Source organism: Myotis nattereri (genome assembly GCF_964212035.1).
Source record: "Myotis nattereri genome assembly, chromosome: 5".
In the NCBI taxonomy this organism is placed as follows: domain Eukaryota; kingdom Metazoa; phylum Chordata; class Mammalia; order Chiroptera; family Vespertilionidae; genus Myotis; species Myotis nattereri.
The window spans coordinates 12,924,755-12,944,812 of record NC_138080.1 but is presented as its reverse complement, the minus strand read 5'-3'; the positions used below and the strand labels follow the sequence as shown (position 1 = coordinate 12,944,812).

The window sequence follows — 20,058 nt, the reverse complement described above, 5'->3', positions numbered from 1 at the left end:
CATGTGGTTAAGGGTTTGTTCATTTATTCTGTGTAGTTACTATTCTTCCCTTTGTAAATAAAAAAGAAATAATTTGTGGAGTGATATTTTGAGACTCTCCTGTTTCTCATAAAACTCACTCTATACATAGGATCTAATTTTGGTTCTTGAATCAACATTTACTGCTGTGCTTGAAAATCTCTCATTGCCATTAAAAACCATTTAAGGAATACTCAGATTCTTTTGTAATAACTTTACAAGGAAGGTACTATTATTACCCCCATTTTACAGATAAGGAAAGTGAGGTATAACAAGGTTATCTGTCCAAGGTCATCCAACAAGTAAGTATAGGTAGGGTTTGAACACGGTTGTCTGACTGCAGAGCATGTGCTGTTATCTTCTACACAAAGCTGCCCATTGATCTTTTACTGTGTGACTTCTGTCTTTGCCTGTAAGTTTAATAAGACCTTCTCTTCCTGAGATAAAATAGTCACTAATATTTTCTTCCTGTACTTTGGATGGTCTCACTTATGTACATGTTTACCTTGAGAAGTTCAGTTGGCAGCTGGAAATTCAGCTTTAGAACCTGAGAGGGAGGTCACAGGTCAAGATTAGGTTAAGGAGTCATCACCCCTGGTCTTTTTGGAGTAAATTTGGATTGTTGGGTGACCAGTGTTTAGTGATATGTCCGTGTTCTCTGCTGATAGGTCGGTCCTGGAGCCACTTGTAGAGCGCAGGGCCTCGTCGGGTGCCCGAGTGGAAGATGTGCCCCTCAAAGAGGACAGTGAGAACCGGATCAGCAAGTCCAAGAGAAAAGAATGGAGCATGAGCAAGTCCCAGGTCATTGCAGAGAAAGCGCCAGAGCCTGACCTGATGGTAAGAAAAGGGGTGGGGGGACACGACAGAGGTTTTCCAGAGCATTCCCTGTAGCCAGGGACATCGCCATTCTCCTCACAGCTCCGAGTCAGCAGACAGAAGCCTAGCCATGGCTTTCCCAGGCCCCGCAGCCGGTGGCAGGGGCAATTCTCAGCCTGTGCTAAGAAAAGCCTGCTCAGAGAATCTGAGTCTCTAAGTCAACAATGGCGTAAGATCTTGGACCACAGTGTAAACATGTGGTTCTCGCCACCATGTTCCATGAGTCCGTCTAAACATTGTCGTTTCTCTTCTTTTAACTTAAAAAAAAATAAAAGGTACTTTTCCTTCCGTAAAGCCACGTCAAGTGTGGCCAGACCAGCTTTCCCTGGGAATCAGGGGGGCTCACTTCCAGCCTAAGCGACACAATCCAACTGTGGTCAAAACCGAGTCCACAGCCGGCCAGGAAGCACCCTGTGGTTCGGGAATTGCTGTTAGTGTCTCTGCCGGGGTGGCCACCTCATGGGAATGTGCTAAGCTTGAAATGGCTCCTGGAATTACGCCTTTAACACGTCTCTGCGCAGCAGACAAGGTTGTTCAGCATTGATGAGTTCAGCCGTCCTCACCGTGAGCACATTTTCCTGTTTCCCCCACCCCCATGCTAGAGTCCAGCCAGAAAAGCACAAAGGCCCAAGAGTCTCCAGCTGTTGGACAGTCGGCTGACACCGTTTCATGGTTCTTCACCTCCTCCGTCAACACCCTTGAGCCCGCCTCCCCTCACTCCTAAAGCTACCAGGACCCTAAGTAAGTTTGTTGTTGTTGTTGTTTAATATTTTTTTTTTATTGATTTCAGAGAGGAAGAGAGAGGGAGAGCGAGAGAAAAATCAATGATGAGAGAGAATCATTGATTGGCTGCCTCCTGCATGCCCCCGACTGGGGATCGAGCCTGCAACCCGGGCATGTGCCTCTGACCGGAATCGAACCTGGGACCCTTCAGTCCGCAGGCTGATGCTCTATCCACTGAGCCACACCGGCTGGGGCAGTAGGTTTTCCTGTATATGAATCCCTTATATTCAGTTTACTAAGAATGGAGTGTATTTATGAATCTGAGCAGTTTTTTTCCAAAACAGCCGCAAGGTATATGCAAAGCTGGCCCAGTTCAGCGGTCACGGGTATAGTGCAGTTAGACTAGTCCCCGCCAAACCCGGGAGCCCTCCGGCGACCAGGACTCACTAACCTTTTCTTTAGTGCTCCAAGGGGCGCCACTCCCCTTTCCAGTTATGAAAGTCTAACTGAGGTCGATCCAGGCAGGACCAGAGAGGATGCAAGTTCCTTATGACCTGCTGACTAGATAGCCCTGTGCCTTATCTAGGGAAAGGTCCAAAGTGAGGGCAAGAAATAGGCCCAAAAGCTCCTCGCGGCCACACGGCCTGAGGAGAGTTCCAAGGCACCCTTGGTAAGGGGAGCCCTGCAGGGTACGTCGCTGCGCCAAACGGGAGACAGTGGTCAACCAAGAGCTAGAGAGAAGCAGGTGAGGTTTCCTGGAGGAAGTGGGTATCGTACCCTTTAAAGGATAAAACAGACAGTTCAGTTACATTTAACTCGTACTTATAGGCCACCTATTATGAGACTTTTTAAGCACTTGGGGAACGTCAGAGAACAGAGTAATACCCTAAGTCCTAGGAAACGTTTTCATCATCAGTTTAATGGTAAAAACCCTGAACGAAAAGTGGAATTTTTATAGCAGAACTTCCTGGGAAGCCTTCTGGGGAATGGAGGGCACTGCCTTTGTCGCTAGGGGTAAGCAGGTCTTCATTCCGTCCGCAGAAAGCATGGACTATGAGCTTAGCAATTTGGCTGGTTGGTTCAGGTGTTACCTGGCAACCAGAAGTTCCATGAGAATCCTTATGAATTCTTTGTCTTCATCTCCTTTGTCTCCTTTCTAGGCTCCCCATCTTTGCAGACAGATGCGCTGGTGACTGCTACTGTGCCTCCTCCCCCTCCCCCCAAAAGCAGCCAGCGGAGCTCCTCAGAGGTATGGGCCCTGGGGCCGGAGAGCACCCTCGTGGGAATGCAGTCTTGGCCTTCCCGGCTTTTTAGTGGACAGGCTTCCCATAGGACGTGTCACTGCTCAATTCTTGGTTCTTTCTGAAACCATAAAAGCTAGGGCAGCTTTCGGTGGGAAGGAGCGGGCGCAGGGAGGCCTTCTCATCTGATGGAAGCATGAGCGTTCCTCCGTTCCCCACCCAGGGTGGAGCGGGGAAACAGGCAGTGTTCCCGTTTATACTTAGTTTACTTCTGAGTGGGTGACGGTCATTCCGGAATGGCCTCTGGTAGGTTGCCTTCATCCCTTTAACAAATGTTATTGAGCGCCAAGTACCCACGTGTTGGGGATAGATCAGTGCTGGCGTATAACAGATCAAGGCAAACAAGGGAGGATACGTCAGCCTCACTTCCCTCCACTTGGCAAAGGTTAGCTAGAAGCTGAAGCAGAGCTGGAAACGTGGAGGAGAAGGCAGGCTTGGGAAGAAAGAGGACTCATGTCTCCTTTCCCTTGCTCCCTCAGATTGCCCCCCCACTGCCCGTGCGAAGAGAAGCCAAAGTCCCACCCCCACCACCTCCCAAAGCTCGGAAATCCGGCGTCCTTTCTTCTGAGCCTGGACCCCAGTGAAGACCATGTCCTCTGAAACGCAGAGCGCCTTGGACAGCTGAGGCCGTGTCCGCCCGGTGCCGGGCCCCTGCTGACTGCCTTTCCTATTCTGGGAGGAGGCTCACCAGCTCATAACGTTTAGTTCTTTCCTACCTTCTGTCCGATCGTGCCTGAGGCCATGCGACAGTTTTAATCCACGTGGAATTCCACAATTGACCTGTCCTGTGCATTTCTCAAGAGAGCGAGCTCCCTCCCCATCATTAAATTTCAGCCTCAGCGCAGCGCCAGCGGGACCTGCTAAAGCCTGGAAAGGTCCTGTGGTGGTGGCTGGAGCGACCCCAGGAACCCACTCCTTGGACGCATTTCTTGCTCTGCTGCTGCTGAACAGTTGTGCTTGTGGCGTAGTTTTCTCACGTGGACGTCTGCCACCCCATATAACCTATTGGGAGAGATTGATATCAAGTACTTTGAAATAATTATAACTTTCTATGTCTACTATGTCTTTTTTGAGGAAAAGAACATCTTTTTTAATGAAGACTGGATGCTCTCAAGTATGAATGGCTGTCATTATTGACAAACCATGGACTCTCGTGAGCCCCAAGCTCCTGTGCCCCTCACTCGCGCCCACTTGTGTAAGAGGGAAGCTGTCCGAGCCCCTGAGGGGTCCTCCCCACTCCCACTGGGGGCCCTCACTGCGCAGCAGTGGTGCCTTCCTACTGTGACTCCTTCAAAATTCTTTCTTTTCTACAAACAGTTTCTTGTCCTGTTAGCTCTTCTGAGCTCAAATCACTGGATATAAGGGACTTAGAAGCCCGGGTTCGACAGTTTCTCTTCCAGCCCCCATTTGGACGGCTCGGCAGCCCCTCTCTGCAGCCTGATTTTACCCCGGAGAATACAGTGCAATACTGCCTTTTGATTATTTATTCCTCTTGATTGTGGATTTAATTTGATTATGTGTTTATGGTACTAATGTGATTTAGGTGATCAAATGTCGCCTACACACACATCAACAGCCACACAAATTAAAGACTTTTTGAGATAGAAGGGCCTTAAAAGTCATTCAGACAACCCCCTTATTTTGTAGATAAGGAAATTGAGGTTAAACACAGATAATCCTACTAGAGACTCTTACTAATAACCCAGCTTGCTAATTGAGGCCATACCCAGATAACACTTATATGTAGAGACAATGCTGACAAATTCTTTAACGCATACCCTTAGCTGGATCAACAACGGAAATGGCCCAGGTATATCTATCCTACTTTGGTGTTTGTGGCCAACTAGACAACCTATTGACTATGGATCCCCTAGGTCAACATTTGGGGGATTCAACAGGGCCTCTCCTCTATGTGGCAGAGTCCCCTTTCTTCAAGGCAGAGAGAATTTCCCCTCCGAGAATTTGGGTTTGCTTGCCTAGGTCGGTGTTTGTGTGCTTGTCTGGCCACCCCTCTTTTAGGAGAGACAGACTCCTTCACCACAGGGTCAGGGGAATAGACCTCTCAGATATATCCTGCGTTCCTCAAGAAGTGAGGATGCATATTTTATTTTTTTTAAATACATTTTTGTTGATTTCAGAGAGGAAGGAAGAGGGGGAGAGAGAAACATCAATGATGACAGAGAATCATTGATTGGCTGCCTCCTGCATGCCCCCGACTGGGGATCAAGCCCGCAACCCAGGCATGTGCCTGACCGGGAATCGAACCGTGACCTCCCTGGTCCATAGGTCGATGCTCAACCACTGAGCCGCTGAGGCCGGGCATGACTATGCATATTTAAAACGGGGGGGAAAGGGCTGGTCTTCACCCACGAGAACCTACAACGTGGTGTAATGGAAAGAGCCTGGGCTTTGGAAGTAAACCCATTTGGTTTCAAATCATCAAACTCCCCCAAATTATTTGAAATTTTTGGGGCTTCCATTTCCTCACCTCTCAAAATGGGAATAATACTTGCCACACAGGATGCTGGGAGGTTCCAATGAGGTCAAATGTGAAGTAGTAGGCACTCACCTAATGGTCCTTTCTTTTCTCTGCTCGGCCAGAATAAGGCCTGGGCCTCTCTCGGAGTATTATTGATATTCTATATTCTATATTTTTTTAAGATCATTTGGAATGTGAGTGCCAGTTACTTCTGCACGTACAGTCCCTCTCATCTTGTGGAGCCTTTTACATAATTACTTATGACTGGAGATACAGTGCTAAGAACCGAAGGGGATTTTATTAGTGAGTGGAAAGAACTCACGAAAACGAAGGAAACTGAGAAAGAAGGAACAGAAAGGCCATGCAGGGCTTGGGCAGAGCCTGGAGCCGCCTCTGAGAAACTGCCCGCACACTGGCTGGAGGGGACCCGTATGCCTCACCACTTTTCGTGCTGCCATTAAGACAGAGCGATGTAAACTGGGGGCAGAAGGAAAACCCAAGCGTGTTCCTGCAGCGTGGGAGCGAGTCCTGGTGCACACATGCCAGATACCTTCCCTTTCTTATTATAACATTTCCCATGTGGTTCCTTTCCCACATTAAAGTTCCGTAGGGTCTCTCCTGCTGAACAGAAGGGATTCTAGGTAATGTCCTGAATAATAGGTTACCGGACATTGGAAGGTTCATCTCCTTGGGAAGCCATTGGATTGGGTAGGGAAGAGTGATATTTGACAAAAGGTCATGAATAAGGTGTGTGCTGAAGTCACAAAGGAAGGCTGCAAGAAATGCCTTGATTCTGTTAAATATAGGAGAGATGAGGGGCAGGGATAAAAAGAAAGAGAACTGCCCTAACCGGTTTGTCTCAGTGGATAGAATGTCGGCCTGCGGACTGAAGGGTCCCAGGTTTGATTCCAGTCAAGGACATGTACCTTGGTTGCGGGCACATCCCCAGTAGGGAGTGTGCAGGAGGCAGCTGATCGGTGTTTCTCTCTCATCGATGTTTCTAACTCTCTATCCCGCTCCCTTCTTCTCTGTAAAAAATCAATAAAATATATTTTTTAAAAAAAACAAACTTACATTCCCTGAGAAGAACTCTGGAGTATTGAAAAACATTGAAATTAGCCCCAAATTGTCACAACCCTAGTGAATATTGGTTTATGAGATATTTTTAATCTCCTTTCTCTGTCCTGGTGACTTTTCTTGCTTTGATTTTTTTTTTTTTAAGAATTGTTTCATTCAACATATATTGGGCGTCTGTTAAATAGCCGGCACTGTACTAGACCCCAGGAAGAGGCAGTTCAGTGTCTTCAGTGGGAGCAGCCCCGGGATACAAAGATTGTTGTGTGTTGTGGGATGGGAAGTGAGTGGTATTAAAGGAAAGTGAAACCAAAATAAATAAGGCTCCTGGGCCATGCTGCCCTCCCCTCCACCTTCACACCTGACTCCAGAATTGCAGTAATTTTCTCCTCTCAGGGACACCCTTCAGAACTTGCTGTCACACTGCAAATCCCTAAGGAAAAACAAGAACTAAAGCAAGATTTGAGATAATCTACCTTTATTAGCTTTCCAAGCTGCAGGAATCCTTCCCCTCTAGCTACTCCAGATCAGGGGGCCATTCCTTATTTTAAAATCAAGGCATAACTTTATACAGTTAAGTGCTCAAATCGTAGTGTACAGATGGATGACATTTAACTGGTATACACTCATGTCCCCACCTCTTGGATCCAGACGTAATCGACTTCAAATTTGTTCCTTCTTTCCTCTCATTCTTAGGTGTAATGAAAAGGAAAGAAAAACTCCACCATCAACACAGAACAATAGCGTAACTTTTGGCAAGTCAATATGTAGTCCAGTCATCTTGGGTCTCAGTTTCCTCATGTAAGAAATATATATACATACTGAGGTTACATAATGTTTAGAATCCTTTCAATCCTAGCTTTCTTTTATTCTAAGTAAATGAAGGCGAGTTTGAAAGAAACGAAGTTTCTGTAGGCTTTTAAGTCAATACACCATGACCAAGTGGGATTTTAAAATTAAGTTGGAAAAGGTAAGTTCCTCTTTGGGTGGGTTGAGAGTGGAACGCCACTTCTAATCTACAAAAGGAAAAAGTTTTCCTTCCATGTTGATGATTTCAGGCTGATTCTTAATAATTCAGCCAAAGTTGTTCTCCGATAGTCCTGCCCAAACTCATCCATTAGCCATGTTTTGAGTTGTTCATTTCAACTTTGTCAAAAGCCCTGTTGCCATGATTTTTGTAAACTACTTGGGATTCAAACATGGGCAGTTAGGAAAATGTGCATTGAAGTAGAAAAATTGTGTTCAGATTTGCTGTTATTTATTTTTTAAATTAAAAATGGAAGTGAATTTTAAAGTTCATTGTGTGTTCAGTTTATTATCTATATCTATAAAAGCCAAGTGACTGGAATGGCGAATGACCAGTCACTATGACACACATGGGGGCCCCGATTGGCCCCCCACCCTGATTGGGGGTGGGGCCGGCAGGCCAACCTCCCATGTCCTCCTCCCTGCTGGCCCGGGCCTGATCGGACCCCATCAGGCAGGCTGGCGAGACCCCCTCTAGTATGTTAATGAAATGAAATCATTTCTGAACTCCTTTTTATTGAAGCCTCCTTTATGACACATCCCACCCAGAGTCCCTTCTGCCCTCCTTCAGTGCAGGTCTATTAAACTTGCACTTGGGGGATGACTATCTTTGCCTCAAAGCAATAAAACTGCAAATTTTTGGTTCTTTCCCTGCCCCCACCTCTCCATCCATCCCTTTGGCATCTGAGCTGACTAGTTCATTCAATACAATACGTTCTATTTCTTTACTTGTTCACCACAGATAATTAGGCAGAGGTAAAAGGGAAAAAAAGAGGTTAAAAGGAGTGTGTAATAACTTAGATGGAAAGGATGGGAACCAATTCTCAAACTAGATTGGACAATAGTATCCCTTGGGAAGAGGTGATATATCCAGACAAATAAAATCAGATTTTCTGGGGGCAAGGAGTGGGACCTGAACATCCACTATTTCTTTTATATCTCCCCATATTATTCCAATATTAGGGCAAGGTTGAGAACCACTACCTTGTAAGAAATGACAGCTTTAGGAAATTGGTGTTCAAGGTGTGTTTCTTAAACGCCCTGGTTTAAGTCCTGGCTTTATGCATAAGAATTTTTTAATGTTTCAGCTCTTTCAAGCATTTGCAATCTATTCCTTCTTAGAGCAAAAATGCTCCACTGTCAGTGTACATAAGACTCATCAGATGCTTGTTAAAAATTCAGGTTTGAATCAATAGATCTGGGAAATCACTTGGGGTTTAGGTCCACATTGAACAATACTACTTTTAGCCCAGCTGATATGGCTCAGTGGTTGAGCATTGACCTATGAACCAGGTCCACTTGTTGGATTCCCAGTCTGGGCACATGCCCAGGTTGTGGATTCCATCCCTAGTAGGGGGTGTGTGGGAGGCAGCTGATTAACGTTGATGTTTCTCATTGATGTTTCTATCCCTCTACCTTCCTCTCTCTCTCTGAAATCAATAAACACACACACACACACACACACACACACACACACACACACACACATATATATATATATTAGAGGCCAGTGCATGAATTTATGCATGGGTGGGGTCCAGCTGGCCCACCCTGATCAGGGCAGCTGAGGGGAAGGGCTGCAGGTAGTTGGCGGGCCGGCCCCATCCACTGGTTGAACTCCTGGTCAAATTACCAGTTGAGTGGACAATTTGCATATTAGCCTTTTATTATATAGTCCTAGAGGCCCAGTGCATGAATTCGTGCACCAGTGGGATCCCTCAACCTGGCCTGCAGGTTCGAGCCAAAACCAGCTCTCCGACATCCCCTGAGGGGTTCCGGATTGTGAGAGGGCGCAAGCCAGTCTGAGGGACCCCACCAGTGCATTATCGGAGCCAGGGAGGGACATGGGAGATTGGCCAGCCACAGAGGGACCGCAGGAGGGCTCCAGGGTGTGTCCGGCCCATCTCACTCAGACCCAATTGGCCAGACCCCAGCAGCAAGATCACCTACTGGTCAGAGCATCTTCCTCCTGGTGATTAGTGCAAGTCATAGCGACTGGTCAACCAGTCGACTGTCTGCCCCCTGGTGGTCAGTGCATGTCATAGTGAGCGACTGAGTGACCTTAGCATATCATTATCATATTACACTTTGGTTCAACAGCCGACCGGACAACCGGACACTTAATATATTAGGCTTTTATTATATAGGATTTTTTTTTTAAAGACTTGATTTGGAGACAAAAGAAGAGAAAAATACTTCTTTTAGAGCACCTTGCCCTGTCAAAATTTGTAAGCGAGGCTATTCATGCAATAATTCTTGCCTTTTCCCCCCAATCATCTCTAGAATACTACAACTTCTGTTAAAATGATCTCTTTTCAATCTCTCCTTTCTGTTACTTTCTAATTTCAAGCCATATATATTTGAGAACTTGCCTAATTAAATCTATCATGTTTTATGTTTCCCCAACTTCTATTTTGAAATAATGCAGCCTTTTTTCAAACTACACTGATAAGTTAGAGAGTTCTTCAGATTTAGGAAAATGCTAAAAATGTTAATAAAGGGGTCATTTTTACTCTCCTTCCCCTCAGTCACTTAGGCATTTGAGAATTAAATTATCCAATATGTTCATGTTGCAAATACTGGATGCCATCCCAAGCCTCTAACATCAGCATCAGTCATACATCCCATTCAGGGAGGCCCACAGCTGGCTCCAAAGAAATTGTCCCAAAGACAGGCTTTGGCAAAGGAAACCTGAGACTCCAAACAGGATGTATAAAATATGTTGCCTTTTAAAAACTTTTTAAAATATATTTTTATTGATTTCAGAGAAGAAGTGGGAGGGAGAGAGAGCGAGAAACAATGATGAGAGAATCATTGGTTGGCTGCCTCCTGCATGCACCCTACTGGGGATGATGTGTCATAAAGTAGAGTATGGACCACATGACTGCCTAATTTTATTAAAGTGGGAGTGGAGAAGTCTTGGATTCAGTTTTAGAGATTCTGCAAATGGTGATATTCGGAAAATCTAGCACTGTACAGTAATAAATATTTATACTAAAAAGGGGAGGTTTTCTCCCCCATAGAATGTTTCTGACCCATATTTAAATTACTTAATATAGGTCTTTTTTGCCCTTTTCAGAGGTATAGGGCCAGGGAGGGAAGGAGAAAGGCTTCATCTCTTTGATTAAAAGAGGAAAAAGGCCTAGGTCTTTGCCATGTGAATACAGGCACAGTTTGTTGCTGTCACACCAAACAAGTAATCTGAAATTTGAGTTTTCCAAATGGTCTCTGAGTCACTTGGAGTTATAGGGATAAATGAGAATGTTAGTGTTACAGTGTCTGGGACCTCATAGAGAAATGGTCACCAGTAAAACTAGGTTGACACGGGAGCCTCAGTATCCTTTCTCAGCTCCAATTAACAAAATAACTGAGCTCCCAGGTCCAAGTCCATTGGCTGCTCATAATAGTGCAATACAGAATCACTGACCCCGGGACCCGACACAGGGAGTAGGTCTGTCTCAAACTATTGGAACCCCAGTTTCTTCATTACAAAGGGAAGACCATAATATCTACTTTCCCTGGTCATTATGAGGGGTAATGAAAATATGCATGTATCTAGCACAAAACCTGGCTCTCTTTGTAGAGAATGAATGGTGGCAATGCTATTTGACCAAGGGAACACCTGTCTTCAACTGACTCTACACTCCATAGTGCGGAGGAAAGTAACATAAACATCAGGCAGGTGAACACTATTACTTTTGGGTCTTGGTCCCAAAACTCGAGTGCACCATTTGCTCTGGTGAACCTGGAGAGACCACATGGGGCAGAAGAAGCAATGGACTAGGAGCCCAGCGAGGCCTCCCCAGGCCTCTCTCAGGTGTTAATTGACTGTCAAAGGAATTAGAGACATTCTGACCCCATCTAACTTCTGTAGGGTATAGTCAAAAATAAAACTACAATCCCATAGAACACTGTAGCCGAATCAGCTGTTTTGGCCCAGACCAACATGGGGCTGTTGCCTGTGGGTACAGGGTGGCGAAGGAGGAGAGCCTGAGATTCCTGGCCAACAGTAGTGTTGACTTTGTGTACTCTCTCCTCTCCTCTGGTTCGGCAGACACATCTGGAGGAGTCCCCTTTGTGGCTTACAATATCCCTCCCTCACCAGGGGTTTGAGTTAGAGAAAGACTTCGTTAACATTTATGCCACTTTATTCACACTACTTCATTATGAAATACATGCACCTTGGCATAAGAATTTCTGAAATTCACACAATTTACAGATATTAAATGGGACACAGATTTCAAAGTCAGAATTATACTTGTGTTGTCATTCCTTTTGGACCAGTGGATTTAAATCTTCTTCTGCCCGGTTTCCTCTTCAATCAGACTTTCCTGAAAAATATGTGAGTAACAAATAGCTCAGGGTTGATTTTACTGGCTAAATTTTATTATGTATGTTTTGATACATTATTTCTAAATCATTGAAATAGAAATAAAATATTCATTTGTTTTGTGCACTAGGAAATGCTGAATAGATATACAATCATGTTTTTTAAAGTTATTTATAATAAAATCTACATCAATAATTTAAGGATAGGACGCGAGGAAGACGGCGAAAGAAGGGTCTGAACTATCAGTTTGCTATTAACCAAGCCTTTGCTTCAATTTCTCCTAATGTCATGTTTGGGAAATTTTAGTGCTTGCTATAGTATTTTATCATGCAGTAAACAGGAATAGAAAGAGAAAGGAAATAAAGATGCCTGCCTGCGTTTTTCATTTTCCTATGGGTGTGGAAGTTCAAGTCAATGGAGAAAACCAAAACTATAGCTTAACTTCACATATCATCTATTCAGGCTTTCCCTGCTCCTGGCACAACATCATTACCTGCCATGCCTCCTAACTGTACAAACAAGTGGACATGGGGCTCAGAGAACACCCACACAGACCTCAAGATTCCATTTCTATATTCAATTCTCTTTGTACTTTTTTAAAAAATCAAGTCTACATTGGGTTACTATATTTCCATTTTTTAAAGTCCTTGCCCAAGGATGTGCTTAGTGATTTTAGAGAGAAAGGAGTGGGAGAGAGAGAGAGAGAGAGAGAGAGAGAGAGAGAGAGAGAGAAAGAGAGATAGAGAGAGAAACATCCATGTGAGAGAGAACATAGATTGATTGCCCTCCAGACATGCCCCAACCAGGGATGGAACCCACAACCCAGGTATGTGCCCTGAGTAGGAATTGAACCGGCAACCTCCTGGTACATCGAACGACGTTCAACCAGCTGAGCCACACCGTCTGGGCTAGGGCACCACTTTTACTTTCTGCATTTCCCAGGGACCACAATGCCATACCAGGACAAATGAAAAATTGGTGAGAGGGATGGTTACCTAGAGAAGAGTCTGGGGTGTATATTTGAAGAACATATGGACACACGGAAGGACTGACATGGAGCAGTGGGAAGAGATTTGTTTTGTCCATCATCCTAAAGGCTAAAGCCAACATTAGCAGATAAGGGTTACAGGGTGATTTCAATTCCATTTATGAAAGAAAACAAAAAGAAAGGTCCCAGCCATTGTACTCTAACCACCAAGAGGGGGTGTCATGAGATAGTGAGGACCCTACAGGAGGAACTCAGGCAGTCAGGAAGGGAAGTCACAAAGTGGCTGAAACATGGTTGCCCTAAGTGGACTCCCGACAAGGTGGCACCCAGAGGCCGGTCCATTTATAAAGCCCATGTTAATATATCTATATATATCTATATATATCTATATATATCTATATCTATATATATCTATATATCTATATCTATATCTATATCTAATCTATATATATATATATATATATATATATATATATATATATATATATATAATTGATTTCACAGAGGAAGGGAGAGAGAGATAGAAACAACAATGATGAGAGAGAATCATCGATCGGCTGCCTCCTGCATGCCCCCACTGGGGACAGAGCCCGCAACCTGGCCATGTGCCCTTGACTGGAATCAAACTGGAGACCCTTCAGTCCGAAGGCTGAAGCTCTATCCACTGAGCCAAACCAGGTAGGGCGTTATTTTCACTGTCACTCACCAGCGCTCCTTTCAGCTCCCTGAGGGCAGAAGGTGGCTGGTGAAGGGTGCATTCGAAGTGCTGAGGCTCTGCTAGCTGATCAACCTCTTTGGCTCTCTGAAGTAAAAGAATGTGATTCTTGGAGATGGAGATAGAGACATGAAACAGGATTTCCCATTTCCACTGAAAATCATCTGTGGAAAGTGGGGTCAAGGTGGATGGGGGACTGAGAAGGGTGTGGGATTGGGATGGGGGCTTGAGGAGCACGTGTCTGCCAGGCGGTGGGGTGGAGGTGCTGGGGAGGCAGCAGAGATTTCCTCTCCGGAGATGCTGAGGATGAGGCACTTCTAACTCAGGAGAAGACAGTATCCAAAATATGCCAGAGTTATAGTTATGAATAGAGTTGATTTTTATGTTCTAATTTTTAGTAAGTGTGTCATAGTTAAATGAGAGTTGCTTCACATACAATCTTGTATAAAAGAAACTTCAAATTCTGGGGCTTCTATATTTCATACAAAATTATTATTCTCCAAAAAGAGAGATTTCTTTCCAGTGATTTTAAGTTTCTCCCGTTAAGTTTCCCATTTTCAGGCTTATATTAAGTGTCCCAGCCCCGAATCACACATCCTTTAGGGCCAAGTTTATTTCTCATTAATTAAAAAACAAATAATAACAAGAACTGTTTTTTATAAATCCACTGACTTTTTGGGGAGGTTAACCAGCTACATATATGGCCCCTCTCATGGAATCCTCACATTCCAAGAAGTTGTGTTTTATAAATTAAGGAAACCAAACAAACCAAGTCCTCTGTTGGTACTGAAATCTAATTTACATGAAATGAAATCCAGCATACTTTCTAGTATATGTTTTGTCTCCTTGAGTTGCTAACTCTTCTGCTCTAGCAGCCTCTGGCTTCTATGCTTAAATACCCATATTAGTAAACAGGAATTATAGAGCATGCACCCTTGATAAGGATATGTATTTATGTTATAAAAATGTGCTGCTGACATAAATCATAGGTATTTTTTAAAAGATAAAATAAGAAAGAAAAAATAATAAGCAGAAGTTCTAAGATTTTCTTTCAAACTCTCAAGGATTATCTTGCCCTAGAGACCCTGGCTCCATCCGTTGTGTCTAATTCCTTTGGCAATTCTGTGTGCTCTGAGTACCACACCTTGGGCACGTGTTGCTGTATTCTCTTGGAGTTGTTCCTTTCCTTTGCCTTATTGGTCCTCATCTGAATTTAAAGCAGGAATGGACTTCACTGTGTAAGTGTCTTATCACCCCCGGAATACCCAGGGTGGAGTCTGGAGTAGTATTGTGGACACACCCAGAATGCGAGTATAGTTACTATATTTGATTACTGAGCCAAATAAGCCATGTCTCATTTGGAAGGTGAGAGAGACTTACCTCTTGGAATGAGTCAATCAAATTTTCTGCATTTCTTTTTCCTCCAGGGCGCAATCCATAGGACCAGTGCTGGCTGGAGCAGCTCACCACACACAATGTCAACAAAATAAGTCCAGCTAGAAGTTTTGGTATTGGCTCCATTCTAATAAACATCAATGCAACAATCAAAATAGACCCAGACCAGGTTGAGCAAAAAAGACCTCTTTGGTGGAAAGCCTAACAGTTGTGTCACTAACCCAGTGGAAGATGGGGGTAGGAGTCGTCTACAATTTTCACACACGGGTACATACCCACTTGCTTATCTTGAGTTTCCTAACCATTGGGGACCAACGCAGTTCTTTAAAGTAAAATATTCTATTTTTATTTTCATTATTATTTTGTTATCCAAATTCATGATTTCTCCCTTATGAAGTTCACCTTTTGTCGTAACCTTTTCCCCTTTTGTCATTGGTTTTCAATTTTGTTATTCCTGGGGTAAAGGCAATTGGGGCATCTACTCTGATAAATAGCTTCTACTGAAAATTTCTGGCTAAAATGTATGTTTTATGATGTTAAATGGCTACACTAGGTACTAATTACATTTTGTTGACTATCTGTCCTTTAGTCTCCATGCATTGGTGCTGGCTGGACTGTCTGTGAGTGAGAAAGGACTCACTCAACACCTTTAAATGCACTGAGTCCCAGACCAGATGTCTCCCTGGCTAAGGTGGTCTCAAATGATCTAACAATATGTTGAGTTTTCTCAAGAATCTTCAAATTTTCATTTGATGGGAAGAGGCTAAAGACAAAATCAAATACTGGTCCATGAGCTGTTGCAGCTCCCCAAAGGCTAGATCTCTATGGCCAGGGGTGACAATGGCCATAAAGGCCAGTGTTTCTTTAGACACTGTCACACCTGGACTTAGCCTGTAGGGTGCAGAAGCCCCATAGACAAACAATAGCATGCAGTCTTTAGGAAGCGCTAGAAATACCAAACATTTTACCTGTCCGAGAGCAAAGAGCCAAAGAACGCCACACTTCCTCTGGAGGGTGTTGAATGCTGTGCCTTTTCATTTTCCTAGCTTCTTTTTTTATATGAATCTCTTCCAGGGCCCTGCAGTCTTTCCCGCTGGTAAATTGTACTGCACTTGGACTATTTTTTAAGAGTATGTTTTTTAATCCTCACATAAAGCCCTTTAATGGAGTGTGTAATTGGAACACCCACTGGTATATCTGTTAAATTTACTTAAATCTTGCCCATTAAAACCTCAGCTAAGACTTTCATTGCTGAGGCCACAATTCAAAGAGATTAAAATCTAGCCAGGATGGCTTTCCTTGAAGAAATTGACAGATCTATCAAAAGTTCCAGGACAATAGCTATCTTAGATTAAGTGATGTTGAATGCACACATAAAAACTTCCACAAAGGAGGCCATGTAATAATTATATAAAGAAGTTGACATGAAGATGCCTGGGAGCTGGTCTCAGCACTTAGATCTGTAAAGGAACTGACTTATAAATAATAATGATTGTAGGCACTACACCAAGCCCATGTAGAACCCTAAAGTATATTGTATGGGTTGGAAAATCCCCCAGTCTCCTACCCAACAGGCTCCCTCCTTGACTTGAAAGCCTTCCATAGCATAAAAATGTAAACAGAAACATTGCAATTAGAATACATTAAGCACAAGACCATCTAGAGCAGACTTAGGTCAACAGTTCGCCTCATTCCAGTAAATGCTTACATACCCAGGTAAAATATGCAAATCACTGTACTAAAAGCAGTGGGAGCACAAAGATGAGAAATAAGTTTCCTGCTATAAGACCAACCTCACTCATTATTAATAGTCCTGCAAAATGGATACCATTATCCAAATTTTATTGATAGAGGCCCAGTGCATGAAATTTGTGCATGGGAGGGGAGGGTTCCTCAGCCTGGGCTGCACCCTCTCACAATCCGTGACCACTGGCTCCTAACAACTGGCCTGCTTGCCTGATTGCCCTTAACCACCCGCCTCCCTGCCTGATACCCCTAACTGCTCACCTGCCTGCCTAATCGCCCGTAATCGATCTGCCTGCCTGCCTGATTGCCCCTAACTGCTTGCCTGCCTGCCTGATCGACCCTAAACACCTCTGCCTCAGCCCCCGCACCCAGGACCCAGACTTCCCTCCTCCAGCCAGCCGCAGGCAACCAGGACCTGGGGCTTCCCTCCCGCTAGCCAGCTGCAGGCAACCCGGATCCAGGCTTCCTTCCATCTGGCCGGCTGCAGGCACTCGAGACTCCGGGTGGCTTTGCCCGGGCCCTGGCTTTGTCAGGAAGGATGTCCAGAATGATGTCCGGTCTATCTGGTCTAATTAGCATTTTACCCTTTTATTAGTATAGATGCTTCAACCCAGCAGTGAGCCCTTGGATATGTTGTTTACACAGTACAATTATTTAAAAGACAGCGAACCATTGATCTTTATTACATTTATTTCAGTACATATTGTCTTTCTCTAATTTACCAGTGGGCTCTGACTCATGATAGTCAAGGATTTCATCTTAAACATCCTATATAATAAAAGCATAATATGCAAATTGACTGAGATGGCCGAACAACCATATGACATGCAATGACCACCAGGGGGCAGACGCTCAACGCAGGAGCTGCCCCTAGCCCGCAGACCCCGATCACCTGATCGGGGCCTGCTGGCCAACCTCTCAGTCCCTCCCCCTAGCCAGCAGGCTCCAATGACCCAAGGGGAATAGGGACTGGGAGTGGGTGGTGGTGGACATGGGTAGCGCCAGGCCAAGGCGAGTGTGAGTGGGACCCTAACTGCCCCGCCAGTTGCCCCCCACACAGAGGGCAACTGGGGGTGGGGGGTGGGGAGGGGGAAGGAGGGCAGGGCTGGCTGCTGGCAGCTGGGGAAGATTGGCCCTGATCACAGGCCAGGCCTAGGGAACCTACCCATGCATGAATTTTGTGCTCCGGGCCTCTAGTCTGTTAATAAATTTGTAGTTAGCATTCAATAAATATAGGTATGAATAAATGAATGAGAGTAAGAGTCTTTAACCAGATTAAGCCTAATGCTTCCTCTATTTCTGCAACAAAGATATGTTTAATCTGACATAGAACTAAATTTTCATGTTCAATTGGCTGTAAGGACTGTTATGACATAGAGTAAAATGGTTCAAAATAACTGGATATTGGTCATTATAGAGCCAGGACTGGCAGCTTCTCCTTGGGTAGAACGCTAATCAATCAGTTGTTGCCCAGTCCTCTGGAACAATCACATTTGCAAGGATTTCAGAGAAAAGAGCAACGGTGTCCTGCCCAAATAAACTCCTCTGCTGTGCTCATCCATCTCTGGACGCTGTCAGATCCTCAGGACAAGTTGCAGGACAAGTTAAAGTATAGTTGCAAATGGAAATTCTAAAAATAAAACGTGATTATTTTTTATACTCTTTGAATAATTTAAGGCCCATTCTGACATGAAAGAGTGGACTATCATCTCACCATAATAGAAAGGTAACGAGAAGCTACTTTTCAACAAAAGTTCATTATGTGTGAACAGTGTCCATTGAAATTGTCCAGTTGATTTCCTGTTTGCTGAAAGAGATGTGCTTCTTCTAATGGTGTTGCAGAACAGATGTGGTCTTTGGTTAGGACTAAAGAGAAGGGGGTAAGGACTGCTGGCCCTTACTGTCAGACTGACCACTTAGCTCGGGTTAGGCATCACTGGATTTCTTATTTCTATCAGCTGGTATTACATTCTTGAATAATGCTCTGAAGTTTTTAGATGAAGATAGCCACATACTCTATGAACTCATTCAGTATGCTTTATGCGCTCTAAGTCTGCATTAGTATTGTAGTAGGTCACAGATATCAAGGGCAAAGGTCAGGTTTGTTTAATTTTCTATAGCATCAAACAGGGCATCACATATGCAATTAACAAGATCTTGATGTTTAGTGACAAACTCTGAACTTTTATGTAGTTCCAAGGACAGAACAATTTACCATGAAGCTAAATTTAGTAAACTGGGTTCAAATAATTGGATTTTAGAGTTACTCTTTTTTTTTTCTAAATTTAGAAATTTCCTAACAAAGTATGGCTTTAGAGGGAAAATGGCTTCATTATCAGCATTAAAAGAAACACTTTTAAACTATTAATATGCAACAATAGTGATTTAGTAATCTTGTAGACTGACAGATGCAAACCTCTTTTTTTGTTCTAATGTGAAATCTCAGCAGGAAGAACTCCTGAACACCTGCTGACATAGATCTAAGGTTGTTAAAGGGTTTCAGAAAATTAATCCTTGAATAGGTGCTTGGTACGGAAAATAAAGTAACTGCTTTTCTTTGCAGAGGTGTACCTTTTAATTTTAAAAAGTTAAAAATAATACTTCCTTGGAGATTTAATAACATTCTAGGGCTTTTCATATATTAAAGATGATTTAGTCCTGGCCGGGTGGCTCAGTTGGTTGGAGCATTGCACCTTACACTGAAAGTTGGAAGGTTCAATTCCTGGTCAGGGCACATACCTGGTTTGCAGGCTCTCTCTCTCTCTCTCTCTCTCTCTCTCTCTCTCCCCGCCTCCCTCCCTCCATCCCTCTCTAAAATCAACAGAAACATAATCCTTGGGTGAGGATTTTTTTTTTTTAAAGATGATTTAAAGTGGACGTGAGGGTAGATTTACAGTATAAATAGCCAATTCATAAGTGAAATGGAGAAAAATCTTCAAATCTTGATTTGTGATGGTAACTTCATAAGGAAATAAATTTACATTATTTCCTACTAAAATTTCTTTGAAACTGTAGTTTTCCATTGATTTTTAGAGTGTGGAAGCAGGTGGGCTAAATTACTAAGCTAAATTACAGCATAATATAAAATAATGCTCTAAACAATTACACAGTAGAGTATTAAATTTTATACATGTAGATAATTAAGCTATAAAACATTTTTTTGTCCCTTCTTTCCAACAATAACTGTATTTTTGCCTCTGTATATGGACATGTTTCATCACTAGGCCTAATGGAAGTTTTACTATTTTGAAACTTTCCTCCCTCCTTAAAATTCTCTCTAGTGGTCAGGCAAGAATGTTTTGGAGGGTGGGGGGCAACATATTTAAACAACCTAATAAAGCTAATTGGTAATGCCCATCAGCTAGAGTGACACAAATTAAATGAATT

The 20,058-nt window shown here is 43.7% G+C and overlaps 2 protein-coding genes across 2 annotated transcripts in view; one reads left to right on the top strand and one right to left on the bottom strand.

Annotated features, from left to right (window-relative positions):
• The window catches only part of DOCK5 (dedicator of cytokinesis 5), a gene marked incomplete at its 5' end in the record, with an annotated part of 172,525 nt that extends 168,002 nt beyond the window's left edge, over window positions 1–4,523 (top strand). The window contains 4 exons of the mRNA XM_081091307.1: window positions 687–855; window positions 1,497–1,635; window positions 2,778–2,866; window positions 3,398–4,523. Coding sequence (XP_080947433.1) covers window positions 687–855; window positions 1,497–1,635; window positions 2,778–2,866; window positions 3,398–3,502 — 502 coding nt within the window. The 3' untranslated portion in view covers window positions 3,503–4,523. The remainder of the gene's footprint in view (window positions 1–686; window positions 856–1,496; window positions 1,636–2,777; window positions 2,867–3,397) is intronic.
• Window positions 4,524–11,786: 7,263 nt separating this feature from the next.
• Window positions 11,787–15,063, bottom strand: GNRH1 (gonadotropin releasing hormone 1; the record flags this gene model as incomplete). Its single annotated transcript, XM_081090632.1, has 3 exons — window positions 11,787–11,828; window positions 13,522–13,617; window positions 14,911–15,063. 3 exons carry the CDS (start codon window positions 15,061–15,063, stop codon window positions 11,787–11,789), a joined length of 291 nt encoding a protein of 96 aa, XP_080946758.1.
• Window positions 15,064–20,058: the final 4,995 nt, after the last annotated feature.